Here is a 20053-nt window from a genome sequence, read left to right as displayed (position 1 = left end):
CCTTCAGAGTTATCTTGGCCCTATTGGTTGCTTTTTTGATAAATGCTCTCCTTAGCTTGTCTGTGTATTCATTTAAGTCATTTATGCAGTTACAGTTATCTGTCCGTGTGATAAAGAGGCCTACTTTCAGGACATGTCTATTTCATGTTGACTTTGTTGTGGATTGAGCTAGACAATAAACTCAGGATTCTATGTCAGTTTATAATGCCTGGTCATTAGCAAATATAGTCAAACAGATTTATTTCCTGGCAACGTTCATTATCTTCCTCATTTCCCCTCATCCCCTGTGTCATCAGACCTCTAGTAAACAAAACGGGACATGAGACGTGACGTAGGCACAAGCTTTCTGCTAATTCCATGCTTGATGGGAACTCGCTGTCTGTCTCTCTCTCTCTTTCTCTCACTCTTCTTCTTGTGTGTGGTTGCGTGTCTTACGTGTCTAATTGAGTTCTACTTTTTGGCAAATGACCCAATGTGAGCGAAAGCTTCCTAAAAATGCATAATACCAACTTCAAAAGGGTCACGCATTCTTGGTAGTTTTTCTTCATTTAAATCAATCGGACTCCCTGGAAGCGAGTTATGTAACCCCCATCGCTGTGTCTTTGTGTCAAAACCCACTACTCTGTAGGGGGAAAAGGGGACATGTTGGGATTTTTTGGCAGGGGGAGCACAGAGCCTTGTGTTCATTGTGACACTTCAAAGCCCTCTCTGTGCCCTGTCCATTAAAGCCCCTGGGAATGGCACATTTGTGACAGTGTTACATCACACGACAAGCCCTGAAGGCTCCTGTTGCACAGCCATGAAAGATGGTTCATTCATGGTTAATTTTACAACCATGGGTACAAACAGAAGCTCAGAAGTAGCTAATAAGATGTTTCCATGGTTGTCACTTTGCATTGAAGCAGTTCGAGACCTCCTCGCCGTGTTGGACATACCTTAGTGAGCGGTCATTGTCTTTCCTGAACACAATGAGGCCATTGCTGCCAAGCTGCTTCTTTTGCGTGTCCAATCACAAGCTGAAATTCATGTGAATTCATGTGAGGCCTGCATAACATTATAGCAGCAAGAAATGACACAAGTTATGTAATCTAAATATAATAAAGGAGAGTTGGACATTTCATGACTCCACTTCTTTCTGATGTTATAGTTACAGTTTATAAAAATGGTTTCTTGTGACATTTCAGCATTGCTACTGCGAAATGTACAAATTAAGCAAAAAAGAAGAAACAACGTTAGATGACAGTATTAAAGTACAGTATTGAAATGGGCTTCAAAAACCACATATTTTTTGCAAGTCTATTGCCAAGACTAAAGCAAGCAATGCACATCCTCTTGAATGTGAAGCATTGTGATTGTGGCTGCATACTGCTGTGAGGAAGCTGTCCTCCAAAAGGAAGAGAGAAGTGGAGCTTCACCTAGAAGCTCAACTAAATATTAAGCGAAGTGGTTTGGGTCAAAGCATATCAATTTGTTGAATGGCTTAGTCAAAATCCAAACTTAAGTCAGACTGCAAACCTTTGGGAACAGAAAAGGTTTGCAAAGACACTCTCTGTCTTTGCAAACCTTTTCTGCCACTGCATAGACACTCTCTGTATGACCTGACTGAGCTTGAGCAATTTTAAAACAATAAATGAGAAAAGCACACCTCACTTTTCAGAGATATATTAGTTAAAAACATGAATCACTTTTCTTATGCTTTACAGTAAAGTACCACTACTTTGGGTCCATCTATCATGTCAATTACCAATAAAATACACTTAAGATTTTGGCTTTAATGTGACAACCTGCAAGACTTCCAGAGATATGAATACTTGTGCAAGGAACATGAACATCAAACACAACAATTGTGAATGAATGAAGAATGCCTCTTTGTCAAATACCCCTTGTGATGTGATGCCCTATAGATTCAATATTTTCTGTCTCTACAGCCTCTTCTGTGGGCACTGATTGGTGTGCGTTGTGTGCTTATCTAGAGGGACACCTTGTTTAGTTCTGTGACCTCATATCCTCCTAACCAGGACGCTGACAGCTTGAGTTTGTGCGAGTGAAAACACAAAGAATGAAAGATTAAGATGCAAGAGAGCAAAGAGAAGTTCAAGGTTCGCATTATTTCCAAATGCTCTCATTTGAACTCTGTCAAAAAGGCTTCCTTCTGCATGTGGCAATCAAACTAACCTATGTGATAGTTGTAATTAAGGACTCTATTGTCCAGTGTTACAATGTTTCACACACACATTCACTACACATTTCTCTCTTATGTTGGGTTCAAGCAGTTAATTGCTTGTGATAAATATTATAATTCCTACTTGTTTGTAGGAAGGATCTTTTTTTACTAACTACATGTAAACAGATTTGAATCGGCTATTGTTTAAGTCTATAGTTTGTTTTCTTGTGTGTGTTATAACATGAATTCATTTTAGTTTTACAAAACCAATCTCTTAAGTAATCAACTGCCTCACTAGTTAAAAACATAATGCCTCAGCTTACATTGTGAGAGATACTCGTCTCATTTCCAATAAGAAACATATTTCTTGGTTCAAATAAAATTATTTGCAATCTAATTTTTCCATAGGTAAGAATATTTTTGGGCTGCATTGTATTTGGACTGACAACAGCTACAGGAAGTTCTAAAACTAGAAAAGAAAGCAAACCTTTTTGTTATTTCAATCTACAGATGATTAAAAGTACAAAATATCACAGGGAATTCTGTTTTGTTAAAAGGTTGCCTATACATTTTTAGCTTCTGGATTTATAGTTGTTTCACTGGCTTTAACTTTTTAGAGGGTTGGGCAAATTCACTGCTCCTTATTGACCTAGAACTTGCTCAAAGTATGACCGGGTCATCTGTTTGAGTTTTTCATTGACATTTTGACCCTTGCAAAAATGTCAACATGGCAAGCTTGGTCATGCCACATTTTATAGATTTTGTCTCATCCTTATGCACAACAGCTCAGTTAGTGACTGACATTTTAAAAATATTGAAAACTCTTTGAACCATATACGTACTAAATGACATTGGTGGCAATGACTGGTTTATCAGTTTTAATGATTGTGCAACACACAAACATGGAGAACAGAGTGTTAAAACATCTGTGTTGCACTTTTTCATACCGGCATTGGAGCTTGTAAACACAACACTCAACAAATTCCTCTATGGCCTTTTTTCCGTGTTCATCTCGTTTGTAATTGAGGTTCAAGGCAGCCTGCTTTATTTTGCCAGTCTAAATATAAACCAGTAAGAGTAAAGAACACAATGATGGGCACCGGACCAAGATCAGGATTAAAGCTTGAACTTTTACCTGCTCTTCAAGCCTCACTTGGCTGGAGGAGAAAGAGAGAACCAAGCCTCATACTCTCTCAGTGGGCTCCCTTAGGGGAGTGTAACGTTGATGTTAGGGATTTGGTGGTTCCTGTAAAAAATGTAAATGTTTTCAATGTTTATTTCTATGTAAAACGTCTTATTTCGGTCTAAAAGTGAAAGTATGAATTGGATTTAATGGAACATAATAAGCTGTCATGTCTTAGGTATGTTTGTCACTTTTCATGGTCTCCGGTTTTAAATTGTGCACACCCATTGGGATCAAGGGGATGGAAATAATAATATCAAACTGTATCAAGGTGTGTACTACTTTTGTGAAAAAAACATATAAAACCCCTAATAAAATGTGTTTACAGTCATATTTTTAAAAGAGTTGGCCTTTTGCTAAATTTAGTAGAGATTGTTAATTTAATATAGCACATACAATATAAAAATGCATAAATTCTTCTTATGCCACTCAAACAAATGGGAGATGTGTAATAGTGTGACAGGATTTTAGAACCGCTCTCTAATTTTCATTTGACTGCTATTCTCTTTAGTAAAAATCAACACATAAGAGGTGTCAAAAGTAAATAGAGCCATGTTAAACTTTTCTTAATCTATAACTATGATTGCCTTGTGACTTGTCTTCTGGACAAATACGTTTTACACAAATGGTCGCCTAGAAACCCTCGCTCCACCCTCGAATCTTGTGACTGTCCTTGTGGCTTCAACAGACCACATCTTCATCTCTTCAATTGGTCACATTTTCACACCACTTTTCTTTTAATTCTGAGAAAACCACAGTGGAGAACACTGAATGACTTGCTTCTCTTACTTGTGAGCTTGGTTCCTGTCACTGCATGCCTTTTGAGGACATTATCCTTAGCTGAACGAGTTCTTTAATGGGTATATCGGAGCTGTGTTGCTTGAGTAGAGACAATATTGCCTCACTTGTTGTTTTTTGTTTTGTCCTGGTTCCTGTGTTTTAATCTGCCTTTGCCCACTTTTTCTACATCATAACATATCCAGTAAAAGAGCAAGTGTGTTTACTTGTTTCTTCTTTCTTTTTTTTTTTGCAAGGTCACATTCCTTGTCTCTCATGTCCACCTGCACCAGACTCAACACCTTCCGGCTTTAGGCAGCTTCTCCTCTGCAAAGATGTACCAGGACTTATTCCACAATTCTTTTTTTATGTGGGATGTATTGCTTTCCTTATTTCCCCTGAACAATGCCACAGAGAGGATTCAGAGACAGAATTGCACAAAGACATGAAGGAGCAATTACAGACCTTTGGGGTTTTGCAATTTGTTACATTACAGTCAAACAAAACTGAATGAAACAAATACTTTTTAGTAGGGTATCAAATAAATCCCAAAGGTAATGTTTTTCTACAAATACATTTGCTTGTCTTCCTAAGAAGGAATTACATAACCAATTCAGGCTCTTTCATTTACCCCTGGTCACCCATGCATTGTTACTGCGGGGCCTTCTGGCCTTTTCCAAAGGTTTCAACAGTTCTTTCACTTTAAGAATCATAAATGTCTGTCTGATGATGGTATGAGGTGTTCATGCTGTCTCTACTCTAATGAATCAGTCCTGGTTCAACAGGCTGTGTCACTCTCTGGCTGCTTTACTCCCTCTGGTTGGTTGTCACATAAAGATATTGAGGGTATGAGGTGCAGGATGTAAGACTAAATCCCATGTTTTGTTTTTTGTGCCTCAGAAAAATTTGTCTCCAAGTAGGGATTATTTTCATACTAAGCATTAATTGGTGCACAGTGTATTTCCATAAAAAAAAGCCTTAGATGTTGAGTAAAATCTAAATACAAACTGATGGCAGTAATTAGAAAACAAAACAACTGAAACTGAAAATAGCAACAGTACAACAACGAAATCAATGAATGATGGCATTAACACAGTTAATAGTCCAGATATGAGAAGGTAAACTAGTCTAATGAATTGAGGCCCATAAACCTTTATGTTTCAGTTTGAATCATGGACAATGTAATGTAAAGCAAGCTTGTTGCTCGAGAGCTCTCAGTGGAGTGTAGATGTTGAGATCACACAAGCATGATGGGTCCAGACCATTTAAGATGTTAATAGTACAGAACTAAACACAATTAAGAATCTGTGGAATGATGTGAAAACTGTTGTTCACAAACCCACTCCATCCAGTCTGACTGAATTAGAGCTGCCAATAAGAACATGCAAAGAATACCCCAAAAGACTTGAAGCTATAATTGCAATGAAATAAGGTTCTATAATAATGAACTCAGTGAAACTTTTTGCAATATTATTAAAAAAAGAGTTTGAAACCATGCATGATTCCCCTATTATGTCACAAGCATGCTCTATTTTTTTATTGATTTGCAACATAAAAATGTTTTTGGTTGTAATGTGAGAAAATGTGGAAAAGATCTAGTGGTTTGAGTTCTTTAATCTATATTTTGATGTCTAAAGTCACTCCAGATTCAAATCCTACTAGTACAAAATTTTGGGCCCCACTTGATATTTATCACTATTATTAAAGTGATAAATTTAGATTCACACTGTAGATTAGTTGGATCTACAGTGTTGTGTTTAAATAACTTGACTCAATTAAACATATGACTTGCAGCAAGTTTGTGATCAACCTGCAGAATAATGAAATGGAAGATTTTAGGGGCATGTTTGTCTTGCAGTATTTGCTTAGTGCCAGCATCCTATTAGTTAAATGTCTTTGCAGTTGTGGACCGTGGACTGTGCTCAACAGTGAAGAACCGGTTCAAGAGTCGGGGTCATTAGTGTGTACACAAAAATCCCTGAAAACACTCATGAAAGAGAAGGGAGGAGGGGAGTCAAGTGTTTTACTCCACTTGACTTCACTAATCGCCTGCAAAGAAAATAGCTCCAAGGACAGACAATGGGGGGATCTAGCAGTGTAATCCTTACGTTATGACCGGCGCATGTCACATTTTCACTGGACCTTACGAATTGGTGTCACTGTTATGAAAATGTACATCTAGTTATGCAGTATTACATTTTAGTTTGTAATGTTCACTTCCCTTTTTAAAACTGAGTTATGCTAAAGATTCCCATATTTATTCCAGAAACTGACTTTAGCTTTTATGCCTCAATGATTTCTGAGGTGACGTCCGACAATAAGAGTAGTCCATCAACTGTGAATGTTCCTGCATTTTGATTTGTTCAGAAAAAATTTACAGATATCAATTGTTCTGTCAATATGGACCAAAATCTCTGAGGAGTGTTTCCAAAACTTTGTTGAAGCGACACCAACAAAAGTTAATACCATTCTGAGGGAAACACTTTTTAATTTCCACTATAAAGAGGTCTTTAATGTAATGGCCTATAAGAGTAAATCATTTTTTTTTTGTATCACTGTTTCCAGGTTTTATGATGTATTTTACTTTCAATTAGCATCAATTTAAATTATTTCCAAATCACTTCACTTGTGTTCTTCTCTGAACTCTAGTTTACACAGTGTCATCAATCTTTGGGAAGTTATGTTATAGTTTGGCAAGGTGCAGGAATGTCATCTGTAGATAGATATGAGGGAAATAGAGAGTTCCTGGCTGAGAGCAGAACAAAACCTCTAGCAGATCATCACATCAAAGGGTCCACCATAATCAGGCACACCCAGACATACATATTACAGCTGACACATTGTTGGCCTTGCTGTAAAAGACTGAGTTGCATTGTTTTCACTGATGTTTTGATCATATAGGCGCTCACGTACTGTTTATGTGCGCTGTTTGAAGTCCACTGAACTCCGCCTCTCCTGTTTCCATTTGTGGGTCAGTATGTTGTTAAGTTGTCCTCTATCCTCCTGATGAGACAGATGTAGAAACATGCTGCTGGAATGCCACACAGAGGAAGCATTTGGAATAATTAAAAACTCTTCTCCTTCATATGTCCATCCCTCTTACTCCACCTTTTAGGACTTTATTCTTCAAGCTAAAAAAAAAAAAATCTAAATAAACTGATGTGCTGCTGGAATATTACAACTAGCACAAGCTTACATTGGAGAGTTTCAGAATATAATCTTGATTTAGATTGCCATTTTATGACTTCAACACAATGTGTTGAAGGATTTGAAGACCTGCTTTTAATAGACTGGTTCTCTTTGCCATTGTCTTATCCACGTTTACAATTCTGTTACGAAGGTCAGTCCGCTGCCACAGAGACGGACAGAAAGTAAAAACACAGGAATCTAGCCTTATCACTCTTTGTAAACCTTGGGGACCATAAAGTCAATTGTCCATGATGAGCACAGTGCTACCAGCAAGCTAAAATAAGCCTTATGCTGGGTACATTACCTTCTCGGGCAATCGGCATGATTGGCTCATTTTCTCAAGCATGGAGCTTATTGTAGAACGTAACGGTCTGATCAGTACATTCTGCTCAAAATGGCAAACCACAATGAGTAATAAGTTGCATAAATTAAACTAAACCATATGGGCTTGATGAACTTTAAAAAGGAGACCATTACTTTTATTATTAAGTGGACTTTGGGGAATGTATTTTAAGTCAGTTTTATTGGATGTCGGTTTAATTTTAAGAGTAAGTGTGGGCAGCAGCACAAACTATGTAATACAACCAAAGCTATAGTCCTTATTTTTTAATCATATTGAGCAATTTAGGTTTACAGGAGACATTACTTTTAGTTGAAGTTGGCATTCTTGACACAATATAATGAATTGCCATTCATCTCCCTTGAAGTGCTCTTACTGTTTGCAAATGCTCCTGAGAAGTTAATGAGAATTGTTCTGTTAGAAAACAGAATATTTTTATCTGATTTTGCTGTCTATGACTGAGAGGGAAAGTTTTTTTGTTTTTTTTTTCATACAGTTTATGTAAATATTTGATTTCAACTGTAAGCAGTTTGCAATTATGTTCACTGGGAGAGAGAAACTGTTTTGGCTGCAGTATCTTCCTGGTGTTTCTGTGTCATGGGACCTGCTCTGCATAACAAATATATATATTTTGGTAGCCAAATAATCGACAGTAAACCATACAGCAAGTAAACATGCTAGCGTTAATTTCATCCTTGAGTAAACTGCTCCTCATAAAAACATGCCAACAGGAGCAAGACCAGAGTGTATTGACGGCTGTAGCTGTGTCGAGTCAGCTATATCGCTAGGAACAAAATTTTAAGCTTTGTGCACTTTAGTTGACAGTTTCCAGAAAACTATATGAGATTTTCAACTGAGTCAACCGATGTTGAGGCAGGATGTTGAGGCTGACTAGCAAAAACTGCTGTTTGGATAAAATATCAGTCGCTGTCAAGAAAGACTGACAGGAGAATCTGCATTTTAGAGACACCACCATAAAAAAAAACATCTGTAGTGTTAGTTGAGGTGATCTGATATTTCTTGTTCTTGTTGATTCATTTAATGGCTAAGGCTTTCTCATAAACCCCAGAGAACCCGGCTTTCCTAATAGAGGCTAAATCAGCATTATCCGATCAACTCCGCAGCACTAATGGATTCCATTGTGTCGATTTTGTCCGTCTTAGAAACTTAAATGCTTTTGTTACATAATGGTTACAGTGCAGTTGAGTTTCACAAGAACTATCAGCACATGAGCTTGTGTTTATTACTTAGTGGGTGAGCACAGCATGTTTCAGTCAGAATTAAAGTACATAGGATAAGTTGAAACATAGTGTAGATTAAAACCCTTGAGCTTCACAGTTGTCGAAACTCTATATTTAGCTTTTTTTAAGGCCTTTATAATTTACAGTTCTGAAAGGATCCTTCTTAGTTTTCTTGTCCTTGATCGGTTTGACTTGTCTTTTGGAGCAAATGGACCTGGACAGGTGGAGCTTCTCAACAAGCAGACTGCCACAGAATTCACTTATATAACTGGCTTTGATGTATCTACCTGTGCTGGAAAAAGAAGAGCTGATATGTGAAGATGAATCTGATGAAGAACAGAGTCAAAATAAGAAGAGAGCGAGGGTTGAGATAAAAAGCTAGTCGTGACTGTGAACTACTCAGATATTCGCAGAGAGCACTGGAGCTTGTATTTAAAAAAGCACTTCCACACACATATACTCACACACTCTCCCAGACACACATGCTGGCAGAATAGAATATGAGAACGTTGCAGCACTGGCTGGATGTGTCCCAGCAGTTACTGCACTGATGCTTGCTGCAGCAGACTGGAGTGTACAGGCTGGACTCCGACAAAGCAAAGACTGGGCGGTGGAGAAGGACACTGAAATAAGCTTGCTACAGAACCAGAAAGGGGGAGATAATACAAAAAGGCAAATATCAACATATGTATATTAGGGCTAGAAAAGTGTAGCAGAGGAGCAAAGTGGATCTGTCGTGGAAAATCAATCTCATCAGGAACAGGTGTGGGAAGGAGTGTGGCGTAGGTAACCTTAGGGCGGATGCTCGTTGATATGTCTCGGTCTATGAGGCTGCTGCTGCTGCAGAGGTCCTTCAGTGACCACATCAGGTCATCCACCAGCAAAGCTCTAGATATGCTCAGCAAGCCCACCCGAGAAAGTCGACTTGCAGGTAAGAACATAGGCTCAGATGGCAGGTGTTATTGTTTTAGCATGTGTATGTAATGTTAAAATATCTGCCGTATGGAAAAACAAAAAACTGCTTTGTCATTGTAAGAAATGAAAAGATACCTTTTAAGTTGTTTTGTCAAATAAACTGACAAAAATATCAATAAATCAGCAGATTTGTATCTTTTAATAGATGGGGTGTGGAATCTGAAGATGTTTTCATTCCTATTTTGGTAACTTTGTAATTCATTCCTAGAGTTTATTTTCCCTGTCAGTGCCTGTAGACGAGCAGTATTGACTTTTTTTGCCTGTGACCAGCCTTCCTGCAAATGCTTTAGGTGTGGTTTGGACCATGTTTAACTTATGAACCAGATAGACATCCATTACACCAGAGTACCCAGCTCTCTGGTTAGCTTACCTCTTAATAATATATATCACTAAGAGCAGCAGCTGGAGGACAGAGTTAGCTACAGAAATGCTTTTTATGTTGGCTCCAGATGGCTGAGATCAAACGCATCAGGCACTTTCAGAGAAGTTTGAGAAGAGACCACCAGCCATCCTTTGGGATGGCAGATTGCAGAAGTTTTATTATGAAATTTCATCATCCTCAACACAAGTTTAAGTGCTTATAGATTTGCATTCAATGAAGGGTACAAAAATTTCCAAATGAATCCAGAATTATATGCTCTCAGCAATACTGGTGGCCATGTAAAGTTAGTAGAAGCAGATCATAAATACCTATAGAAATACTTTGAAGTTTCAGTGTGATGTTGCTTGTCTCACTTTAATGTGATTAAAAATGAAGCACCCACAATTCCATGATCAAATATTTCCTTTTGAGTTTGTGGAAATTTATTGGTGTGTTGATTTGTTTTCACGACCACATGACAAAGATATAGAAAACAGTTTATCTTTTTAGATTCAGGATTAGAGAGAAAATGCTGAGGTTCAGAATGTTTACATTTCTGCAGAAATCAGAGCTTATGCCATCCCAGCTCAGGGTAGCCTGATGCCGTGAATCCAATATTTACAGCCTTTTACAATTAAACAAAAGTGGGATAGACTTGTTGATCCAATTATCACAACTCCATTCACCATTCCAACAATTGGTATCTGCATTTCAGATCTACATGTTACAAAGTTTATGCCTCCCTTCCTCCATTTCTTAACTGTAAACAAGACATTTTTTCTTATGTATTTATAACATTGCGTGTCAGTTATCAGTTCTTATTTGGTTTCTAAGCATTTACATACTCTGAAAAGAATGGTGACCAAAATGCTCAAACTTGATGTATTATTTAGTTTATTTATCTTCCTGGTAAATATATTCTCTATATGTTGAGGAACATATAGAGAATTACTTTTGTTGTCAAAACTGGTAAGAAAAATCCCCTGACAGGTACAAACAGACCCATGATTGGTACAAAATGTCCTGTTGCAGATTTCTTTATTTTTTTACTCCAGAAAGTCAGATATGGTACAAAGGATACAAAATTGTGACTTTGAATATTGTTGGTATATTATATTTTTGATTCTCTGTCTTTTCAGCACACACTTTAGGCTTATTGGCAGCTATATTAAAAAAATTGAAACATGAGTGTTTGCTTTCAAGGACTTCATGTTAGTCCTGTGCAGTTTGACTCATCCTGAAACCCAATAGCCATGTTTCCTTTCCTTGGTCTTGTCATCCCTATGATTCCATCACAAACTGAATCATGTTTACAGCCACAGGGAGAAATATGCTCTGAAGAACTCTGAGTATGTGCACTAACAAGTTCCAGTTTTCACACCGGTCTTTGTGCACTTAAAGATGAGAGAGATGACTTATTCACCAAGCTATTGTCCTCATTCATTCTCTTTTTTTAGCCTCTTTAGGCAGCGGAAATCCATAAATACATTTTCTAAGATACCACAACTTCCTCAGCATATGTACAGACAACTTTCCTAAAGGGTTAGGGTGTGTCCTTCCAGAGAGATACTAATGAGTACCTACATTACTGTGCAAAGTGATGTTTACATACACATCTTTTGTTCAAATCAGTTTATTTTTTGCTCTCCATACACCAACACATTTAGAATGTTGTGCAGTTGTTCGTTTATCATGCATGGCAATAGCCTATATGTCTAAATTTAACATAGAACTAGGGCTGATCCACGTTGATCAACCAGAGTGATTTAAAATTAATTTAGAGGTGTGAATGATTTGAGTGTCAGGAAGGAATAGACAGATAGAGCTTTTGATTTTTCACACACAGCAACACTCAGTACAGGATGTTCAGAAACTGCTTACTGAATTATGTCAGCAACACTCAGCTTGAATGCCCTCCTTGCCACTTGTGCTGACAGGCTTTTTCCACCCCTGCTTGGCACTCAGCATGCACTAAAACCACATCTGTGACCTGAACATTGTGTAGGTCTCTGTTGAAGTCGGTAATTAGTGAAAGAAAATTAGATGTTTTGGTAATCAAATTAAAAAGTATAACTGATTTCTGGACTTTCTGCCTACTGGATATATGTTCTGTTTTATCTCAGTGTTTTCAAGTTAACATTGTTACAACAACAATGAATATTTTGTTATCTTTTCATAAACACTTATCTGCTTAACTGATTGTAAATATAAATAGCAACTCAGGCTGAAACAGGAGTGTTTTTAGACATCAGGGTTTAAAGACATACCAAGCACCAGAATGGCGAAGAAAGGTGACTTTGAATGTGGTGCCAGACAGACTGCTCTGATTATTTCAGAAAGTGCTGATCTACTGGGATTTTCGAACATGACTTTCTCTCAGGTATACAGAGAATGGTCCCATAAAGAGGTGAAATGTGCAGTGAGTGAGTGGCAGTTGTGTGAAGGAGAACACCTTGTTAAATTTTCTAAAAGAAAAAAGGGGGTAGAATCTGGCAGTAATGAAGTAGCCAGTGAGTTCAAGTCAGATATATTCATTGGAAAGAAAATGGGTTGCTATTGTCCAGTGGATATTGCTGAAGTTGAGTCTTCCTTAAGAAGAGAAAAGACACACCTAAAGGGGTCTTGAGGTCCAAGAGGCAGGGGACTTGCATAAAAATTTAGGGTAATTCCTTTGTCAGCAGCATCTATTCATTGGTCGCTATTTGGTATCCATACAAACTAGATGTTAGTATGGAGACTAATACTGTGACCCAACTGGCAGTATGGGTGGTTGTAGTCTCAAGTACTTTTGCAATAGACCAGATAACTGGTGTTAGCCTCGCTTGCACTGCTTTTGAAATTGTCCAAAACAAAAACTCATACTTGTGGGTGGACATATTGAATGTGTATTTCCAGCTGTAAATAATCCATCCTGTTATTCAGTGTGCAGACTTCAGCAGCAGAAAGCCATGTTTTAGGTTATGCGACACTATCTCTACTATCTACCTCTGTTTATAAGCATACCATATTCTGTGTGTCCTCACTCTGACACCTCAACCAGCTGGGCTGCCATTTAGGTAGTTGGCAAGGCAGTCACTACTTCACAAAAAGCTGTTTGCCATTGTCCATATATCACCTAATGCAATCCTTATCTCCATCTGCCAATGATTTCCTGAAGATCCCGTGTGCATGAAGCCATCCTTGAAGATGTACTTATCATTAATTGTCAATTCAGAGTATTTTCTCAAATTAATTTTTTGTAGATAATAAACATTTACAGCTGGCTCTCTTTTTATCCGGCCATAGTCGGATAATTGGAAAATGTTTTCAACATGTTTTCAGGAACAAGTAGTTCCTTTAACTCTATAACAAGTCAACACAAGTCACAACTTGTCTTCACTTGAACAACATCCTGTAGATTACACTGGCAGTGTGTTGACGTCTTGCAGTCTGATGCATCTCAGAACTGAATGATTTAGCAGTAGACCCTCTAAAAACAGAGGCAGTGTTCAATTCATTTTGAAGAATCATTGTGGAGATCAATCTACAACAGAAGAGACTTCAGTATGACAATTGCTCTATTGCTTAAACATATTTAAGAACCAAAGGCAATTTGTGCATGAAAAGGTGATTATTAAGTAGCAACCCAGCTATTGTGTGTAGGTCAGGGGAGGCCTGTGAACATGTTCCGGTCTGCTCACACCCTTCTTTTGCTAGACCACACAGTTGTTATGGGTCTGTTAGGCCCTGCAGGACCATACAGCAACCCAGCAGGATAATTTCATGGTAGAAGGAGGCCAAAAGAGGAAGTCAGAAGGGGCACACCAGAGTGACATCAGCAGAGGTCTCAGAGAAAGAAAAACACAGCAAGCAGCCATGTGACAAATAAGCCAAAAGAATGCGATTTCATAGCAAGACTTTAGAATTTATCACTGCTTCAGTTTGTCAAGAGAAGAATCTCTATTATGAAACTTGTTCTCCTGGTCCTATAAGATCTTGAAGCACAAAACCAGGATTGGTGAATTACTTTGAGTTCTCTATTAACGGGAAAAGAAATATTAGTTTTTTTATTCAACTGGACTGAAAAGTGGAAGGTTTTGTGGAAGACCTTGTGGTTGGTAGCTCTGCATAAGTTCACCACTTTCTCAGTGAGTGATCATTGAACAAGCAAATACAAACAGAATCAAAGTGCACTGTTGTACAGTACATGGTGGTTTTATTAGAGGAAAATAACATCTTGCTTTGCTACTCACTGTCTTCCGGTAGATACCACAGTGCAGTGAAAGTTTTAATTCATCACCAATTTTCTCTAATCCACACAAGACTGATATTACAGGTAAAGGCTCAGATACAGGCATACACCCTAACTAGTACTTGGTTAAAGATACTCAACTGAAAACTGGTTAAAGATGGAAACTGAAAACTTACCAAGTTCCTAAGATGAACTTTGCAGGATAACGTCCTCTTCTTATCAGAAAAATGTAGCCATTGAAAATGTATTATTTTCCTTCCATCATTAGCTGTTAGTCATTTAAGCTTATTTTGTCAACAGGGTTGCTGTTGAGACCATGTCAGAAGGACAATATTAGCTTGTTGTTTACATTCCAAAACCCTTTTTGATGTCAATGATTGTTAGAACATTGCTAAAACATCAAATTATGTCCAGGTTTTAACCATATAACCCAAACTATCAACTTCAGCCACAGAGAAATGGGTTAGGATTTTCAACAATATTCTTAAAATCACCAAGGACCAAACCCATTGAAGCCAATTTTATGTTGCCATAGACAAAAAAAATTGCCTAGCCAGAAAGAAGCACCTCCGTCAAAACTGATGCCTTCAAGTTAGACTGGGACTGTTAGCCACCCATAAGGGGAATCCAAATGTGTTCTGGAGAAAAAATGAATGCGATGAGGTGAAGACAAGGATTGTAAGAAGTGTGTTTGGAGAGGTCGAGGAAATACTCTCAGTCTAAGAACAACGTACCAACTGCTAAGTGTAGCAGTGTGATCAAAACACATCAAAGCAGCCTTTGAAAGGAATAAAAAGATCAAAATCCATCATTGAAAGTTGGAATGAATATGATATTTATCCCCATGATGTAATGGGAGAAGCACAAATTAGTTAGAAATTACTCAAGCTAAATACTAGTCAGAATGGGGCCATTTCCAAAATGAACTTCTGGTTCTTAAAACCAGTCCAGTTGAAACCACTGCATAAATATTCCAGATGACTTGCTATTTTGCAAATGCTTTGCCATCACATTTGGCCCTTGTTAATGTCAATCAGGTCCTGGTGCAGCATCTATTTCCTTTTTAAAGCAAATCAACTCTCACAACCGCATGTTCAGTCTGTTTTGTCCCTTTGGTTGTCACTGCAATTAGATGAGCAGTGTTACCTCAAACTTCAGTTTTCTGACTTGTGGTCATTTTTCTTGTTCCTCTGAACGTTTTATGTGATTCACTCTTCAGAAAAGCTTGTGATGTTTCTCCAAGGCACCAGCTCCCCACTTAGAGTCACATTTCAGGATGCTTTGACATTTAGGTCAAGTTTGTCTAAAAATAGTACACCTCTTTATTATTTTACCAAATGCTCCATCGTCTCTTCCACAGCGACTGCATCACATCCCAGTCATGAGGTTTTGAACAAATAGGCCAAGAGCATCTTTTGCTTATCTGTCGACTCAGTTTGTGCCAGAGATTTTATTAAAGCACTCGTGCGTCTCAGCACGGAAGTGTGTTGCGTTCAAAAGGTTGAAAAGAGTCTTTAAAGCACCATGTCTCTGTGAGTGTAAAGCATATAATAATTCGAAGGCTATCAAAAAGCATACATGTTACTTTAGCATGAATACACCTATTAGACATAACATTATGCAATTTAATTATAAATATATCTATTTTAGCTGTAATAATGGGCAAATTTGCTTCAGAATAGCTCAGCTGTAATGTTTGAGACCAAATATTGCATCAAACAGCACCTCTGAAAGTTGGACTGGAGCAGAAAAATAAAACTACTTTGTTTTTTCAGAACAGATCTGAAAAAAAGGGATAATCAACATGACTGGTGCATTGGCAGTGTTTTATGTTACCTGTTGACACTTGACATCCTAATAAAATTTTGACCTTTTATCACCTGGTTCACAAGATGCTAAACTCTGACTGTCATTAGTGGCATGTTATCTCTCATTACTTATCACATCAATGTGGTACACCTTTCAACCAACATTTGCAGTTTAACTGGTAGTCGTTTAACTTGACATGCAGGTAAAACTCTTGAGATATTTATGACAAGAGTTAGAGTCTTTCAGCCCTGCTCCTGTTGGGTGATTTAAAGCCCTCTTGTGTCTGTCTCACAAGGCCACTTGTTTCAAAGACTCAGGAATGTTTTGCTAAACTCAGTGACTCCAACAAGCTTGAGCCAAACTTGTTTGCTTTGCCTGCTGCAAAGCACTCCCTCTCCTTCCATCTTTCTGCACTTTCTCTTGTTGGAGCACTGGGTTGCTTTCTGACTTATGACCTAAAAGATCCATCTGTTTTTTATTGATAGGTGTCTCATTTCTTTCTCATTTCATTTAATGAAAACGAAAATCACAGGAGACATTTTTGAGCTGAAAGAATGAAAGCCATATGAACCAAATCTTTTATTTTTTGGAGTAACACAACTCGCAATTAAGAACATGTTTTGGTTAACAATATCTTTCAGCCAAATCAATGAAAATTTTGTGTTTAGCTGGAATTTTTGTCTGTTTTTTATTAACAAAACGGTTAAGAGCCCTTCTCTATCATTTCTTTTTGAAACATAGAAGGATGTCAGACACTTTCAGCAGGATTGCCCAGTAGCCCTCTTGACTTCCTCTTGTTCCCTTCACAGTGCATGCTTCACTTCTTCAGTCCCCCTCACTTGACTTACTCAGTGACCCAAACAGCAGAATAAAAACCCAACTAGAACAAGGAATCTCTTTATTGCATGAGTCTACTAACATTATGTGCTGATGGAGAGTAGATTCTTGCAGTGCAAACATTCACAGAACTCCAGATTTAGCAATCCAAAAACGCTGTTCCAAATATTTAGGCAAATTATTTATTTCTCTGCAGTCTCAATATTCATTTCATGCTGCAGTTTTTCAGAGACTCATAGACTCTTGCTTCATTCGTCAGCAGAAATTTATGAGAGCTGTGTGGAGCAGTGCTGTTGTGTAGACAGGGCCGTCTTTATTAGTTTGAATCACTGTGGAGAGGCTGCGTCTCCAGCTTTAATCAATACTGCAAGGATGCTTTTATTAGAGGAAAGTCATGAGTTGTCGACTAAGAGACCCCGGGGGGATAAGGCACATGAGTGAGGAATGTAGAGCAAGCAGTTAAAAAGAAAAGCAACAACATCTTGTGCTGAATGTCTGAAAACAACGTAAAACTGTGAAAAGAATACAAAGCTTGATTGTGATTAATATTTTCTGGAAAACGTGTGACTAGTTTGCGTTTTAGTGATTACTTAGGATTGTGTTTTTTCAGGACATCAAACATAGGAATAGAGGCCACTTCTGGGAAAAAAAAATAGTTGAGTTTTCAGAAGCCCTCGTTTACCATTCTTATGGCAAATGTATTTGATCATACCAATGGAATGTGTTTTTGATTAAAATGCAGAGTACAAAGATACGGTGTGAAAATTGAAAGTGTCAAAAATGAGTGATCACATTTGCACACATTTAAGCTGGTTTCAGATGTTTTGAACACAGTTGTAAGAACAGATCAGGCAAAAGAAGACCGGGAAGTGGCATGCTTATGTTCACACAAATGGCACACATTGTAACTAGAGCTTTGAGGATTTCTTGATAGTCAGTGTGTAAGTCTGTTTGTATAAAGTGGTTTGCAAAAGTCTTCATACCCCCTGAACTGTCTCCTTTTTTGATGTTACATCTGCAACAGCTGTATTTTTTACAGGAATTTTGGAAAGTAGGCCCCAATTATGAAGTAGAAGAAAAATAATATGCAATTTAAAAATGCTTCATAGACAATACTTTGCAGAACTATCTTTTCTTGCAGTTACAACTGCAAGACTTTTGAGGTACGTATTTATCAACTTTACATACAGTATGTAGAAAGTGAAATCTTTGCACATTCTTCTTTCCAACATAGCTGAAACTCAGTCGGAAGTAACACAGTATCTCTGGACATCAATTAAGTTTTGTGTGGGTCTTTTGAGTGGATTTAAGTCTGGACTTTGACCAGCCCATTTGAACACATGAATATCTTTGAATATGTTTTTGTAGTCTATTAAATTAAATTCTAATAAAATAACTTGCAATAAGGTTTGTGGCTGGAACTTGATAAAATGTGATAAAAAATTCAAGGGGTGTGAATCATTGTTTTTTGGGATTAAAAAGACAAGGCCAGTGTTTGTGTTGATAAAAGCATAGTCTACAACGATGAGGCGTGGGTAGAGTGACTCGTCACTCATCATTAGCTGTTAAACAAGCGCATTTTGACACAATCTATTCCAGATGGAGTACTTAAGCCAAGTTTTAGAGCCCCATTAAAACATCCTCATCTCTGGTGACTTAACTGCCTCTCCGGGTTCCTGATCTCATGGTCTGTTGTTTGTTTACTCTCCGGTGGGCTTTCATTTCCTGGATGTCTGCTCATTTTAGCATGGCGAAGCAGTCTCAGTGGGTCAGCCATTTTTAATTTACTGAGTTAGTCTACTGGAGATGACAGGCTAATCCTTAGGTGATGTTTTTGATCACAGAAATATATTAGTGAAAAGTAGCATGTAAACAACGATGGCGTCTGTCGGATATGCCACATTAAAAAAACGCCACATTATAGTTGATTATACAGTACAGACCAAAAGTTTGGACACACCTTTTAATTCAGTGAGTTTCCTTTATTTTCATGACTATTGACATAGTAGATTTACACTGAAGGCATCAAAACTATGAATAACACATGTGGAAATATGCACTAAACAAAAAAGTGTAAAACAACTGAAAATACCCCTTATAGTTTCTTCAAAGTAGCAACCTTTTGAGGTGATTACTGCTTTGCACACACTCTGCATTTTCTTGATGAGCTTCAAGAGGTCGTCACCTGAAATGGTTTTCACTTCATAGGTGTGCCCTGTCAGGTTAATAAGTGGGATTTCTTGCCTTATAAATAGTCATGAAAATAAAGAAAACCCATTGAATTAGAAGGTGTGTCCAAACTTTTGGTCTGTACTGTATGTGCAGAACACCATGTTAGTAAAAGTAGTAAACCTGCTGAGAGACGGCAGCTACAGTCTCTCAGATGCAACAGAAACATCAACACATTTTCTAACTCCACTGTTACTCCTGGTATTCCACAAACTGATTTAAAACACATCACTTTCATGCTCTGTCACAATTTATTTCATACATTCACTATATTCTCAAAAACTATGTAGTTCCTTACCTTAAAGGTTGTCAGAAAAGTTTAAATATTTGTTTGAACGTAAAGAAACAGTCAAATGTGATGACAGGATATGAATTTTGGTTTTTGTGATGAATCAGCCAAAACTGCTCATAGTGCTTACAGTTTGTCTTTAAAATTCAACTCAAACTGCTCACTAAAGACACTGGTGCTGAATGGCAGTCTCATGACTGTCATGACATGCTAAGAGCTCAACTTCCTGGCAACTGAGGCAATATTTTATAGTAACAACACCTGGATAACACCACTAGTTGGTTATAAAGGCATGTCTGTATAAACAAGGCTATAGGCAAAAGTACAGTGGATCCGCGGTATTTGCAGGAGTTGGGAACCACAGCCACCTGTGAATCGCTAAAATACACAAATACTTGATACCCCCTCAAAAAACCCTTATAACTCCC

General features: G+C 37.8%; 1 protein-coding gene across 2 annotated transcripts in view; it reads left to right on the top strand.

Annotated features, from left to right (window-relative positions):
- Positions 1–20053, top strand: part of LOC102223739 (rho GTPase-activating protein 7-like) — a 78824-nt gene that overhangs the window by 21823 nt on the left and 36948 nt on the right. The window contains exon 1 of one of the 2 annotated variants that reach the window (XM_014472001.2): positions 9457–9825. The exons of the other annotated variant lie outside the window; for it this stretch is intronic. Within the exon in view, the coding sequence (XP_014327487.2) occupies positions 9696–9825 (130 nt within the window). The 5' untranslated portion in view covers positions 9457–9695. Of the gene's footprint in view, positions 1–9456; positions 9826–20053 lie in introns of those variants that run through there. 2 annotated transcript variants of the gene reach the window in all.

This window comes from Xiphophorus maculatus, chromosome 5 (genome assembly GCF_002775205.1).
Source record: "Xiphophorus maculatus strain JP 163 A chromosome 5, X_maculatus-5.0-male, whole genome shotgun sequence".
In the NCBI taxonomy this organism is placed as follows: domain Eukaryota; kingdom Metazoa; phylum Chordata; class Actinopteri; order Cyprinodontiformes; family Poeciliidae; genus Xiphophorus; species Xiphophorus maculatus.
Note: the sequence above shows the minus strand (reverse complement) of the source record. Positions and strands in the feature narration are given on the sequence as shown.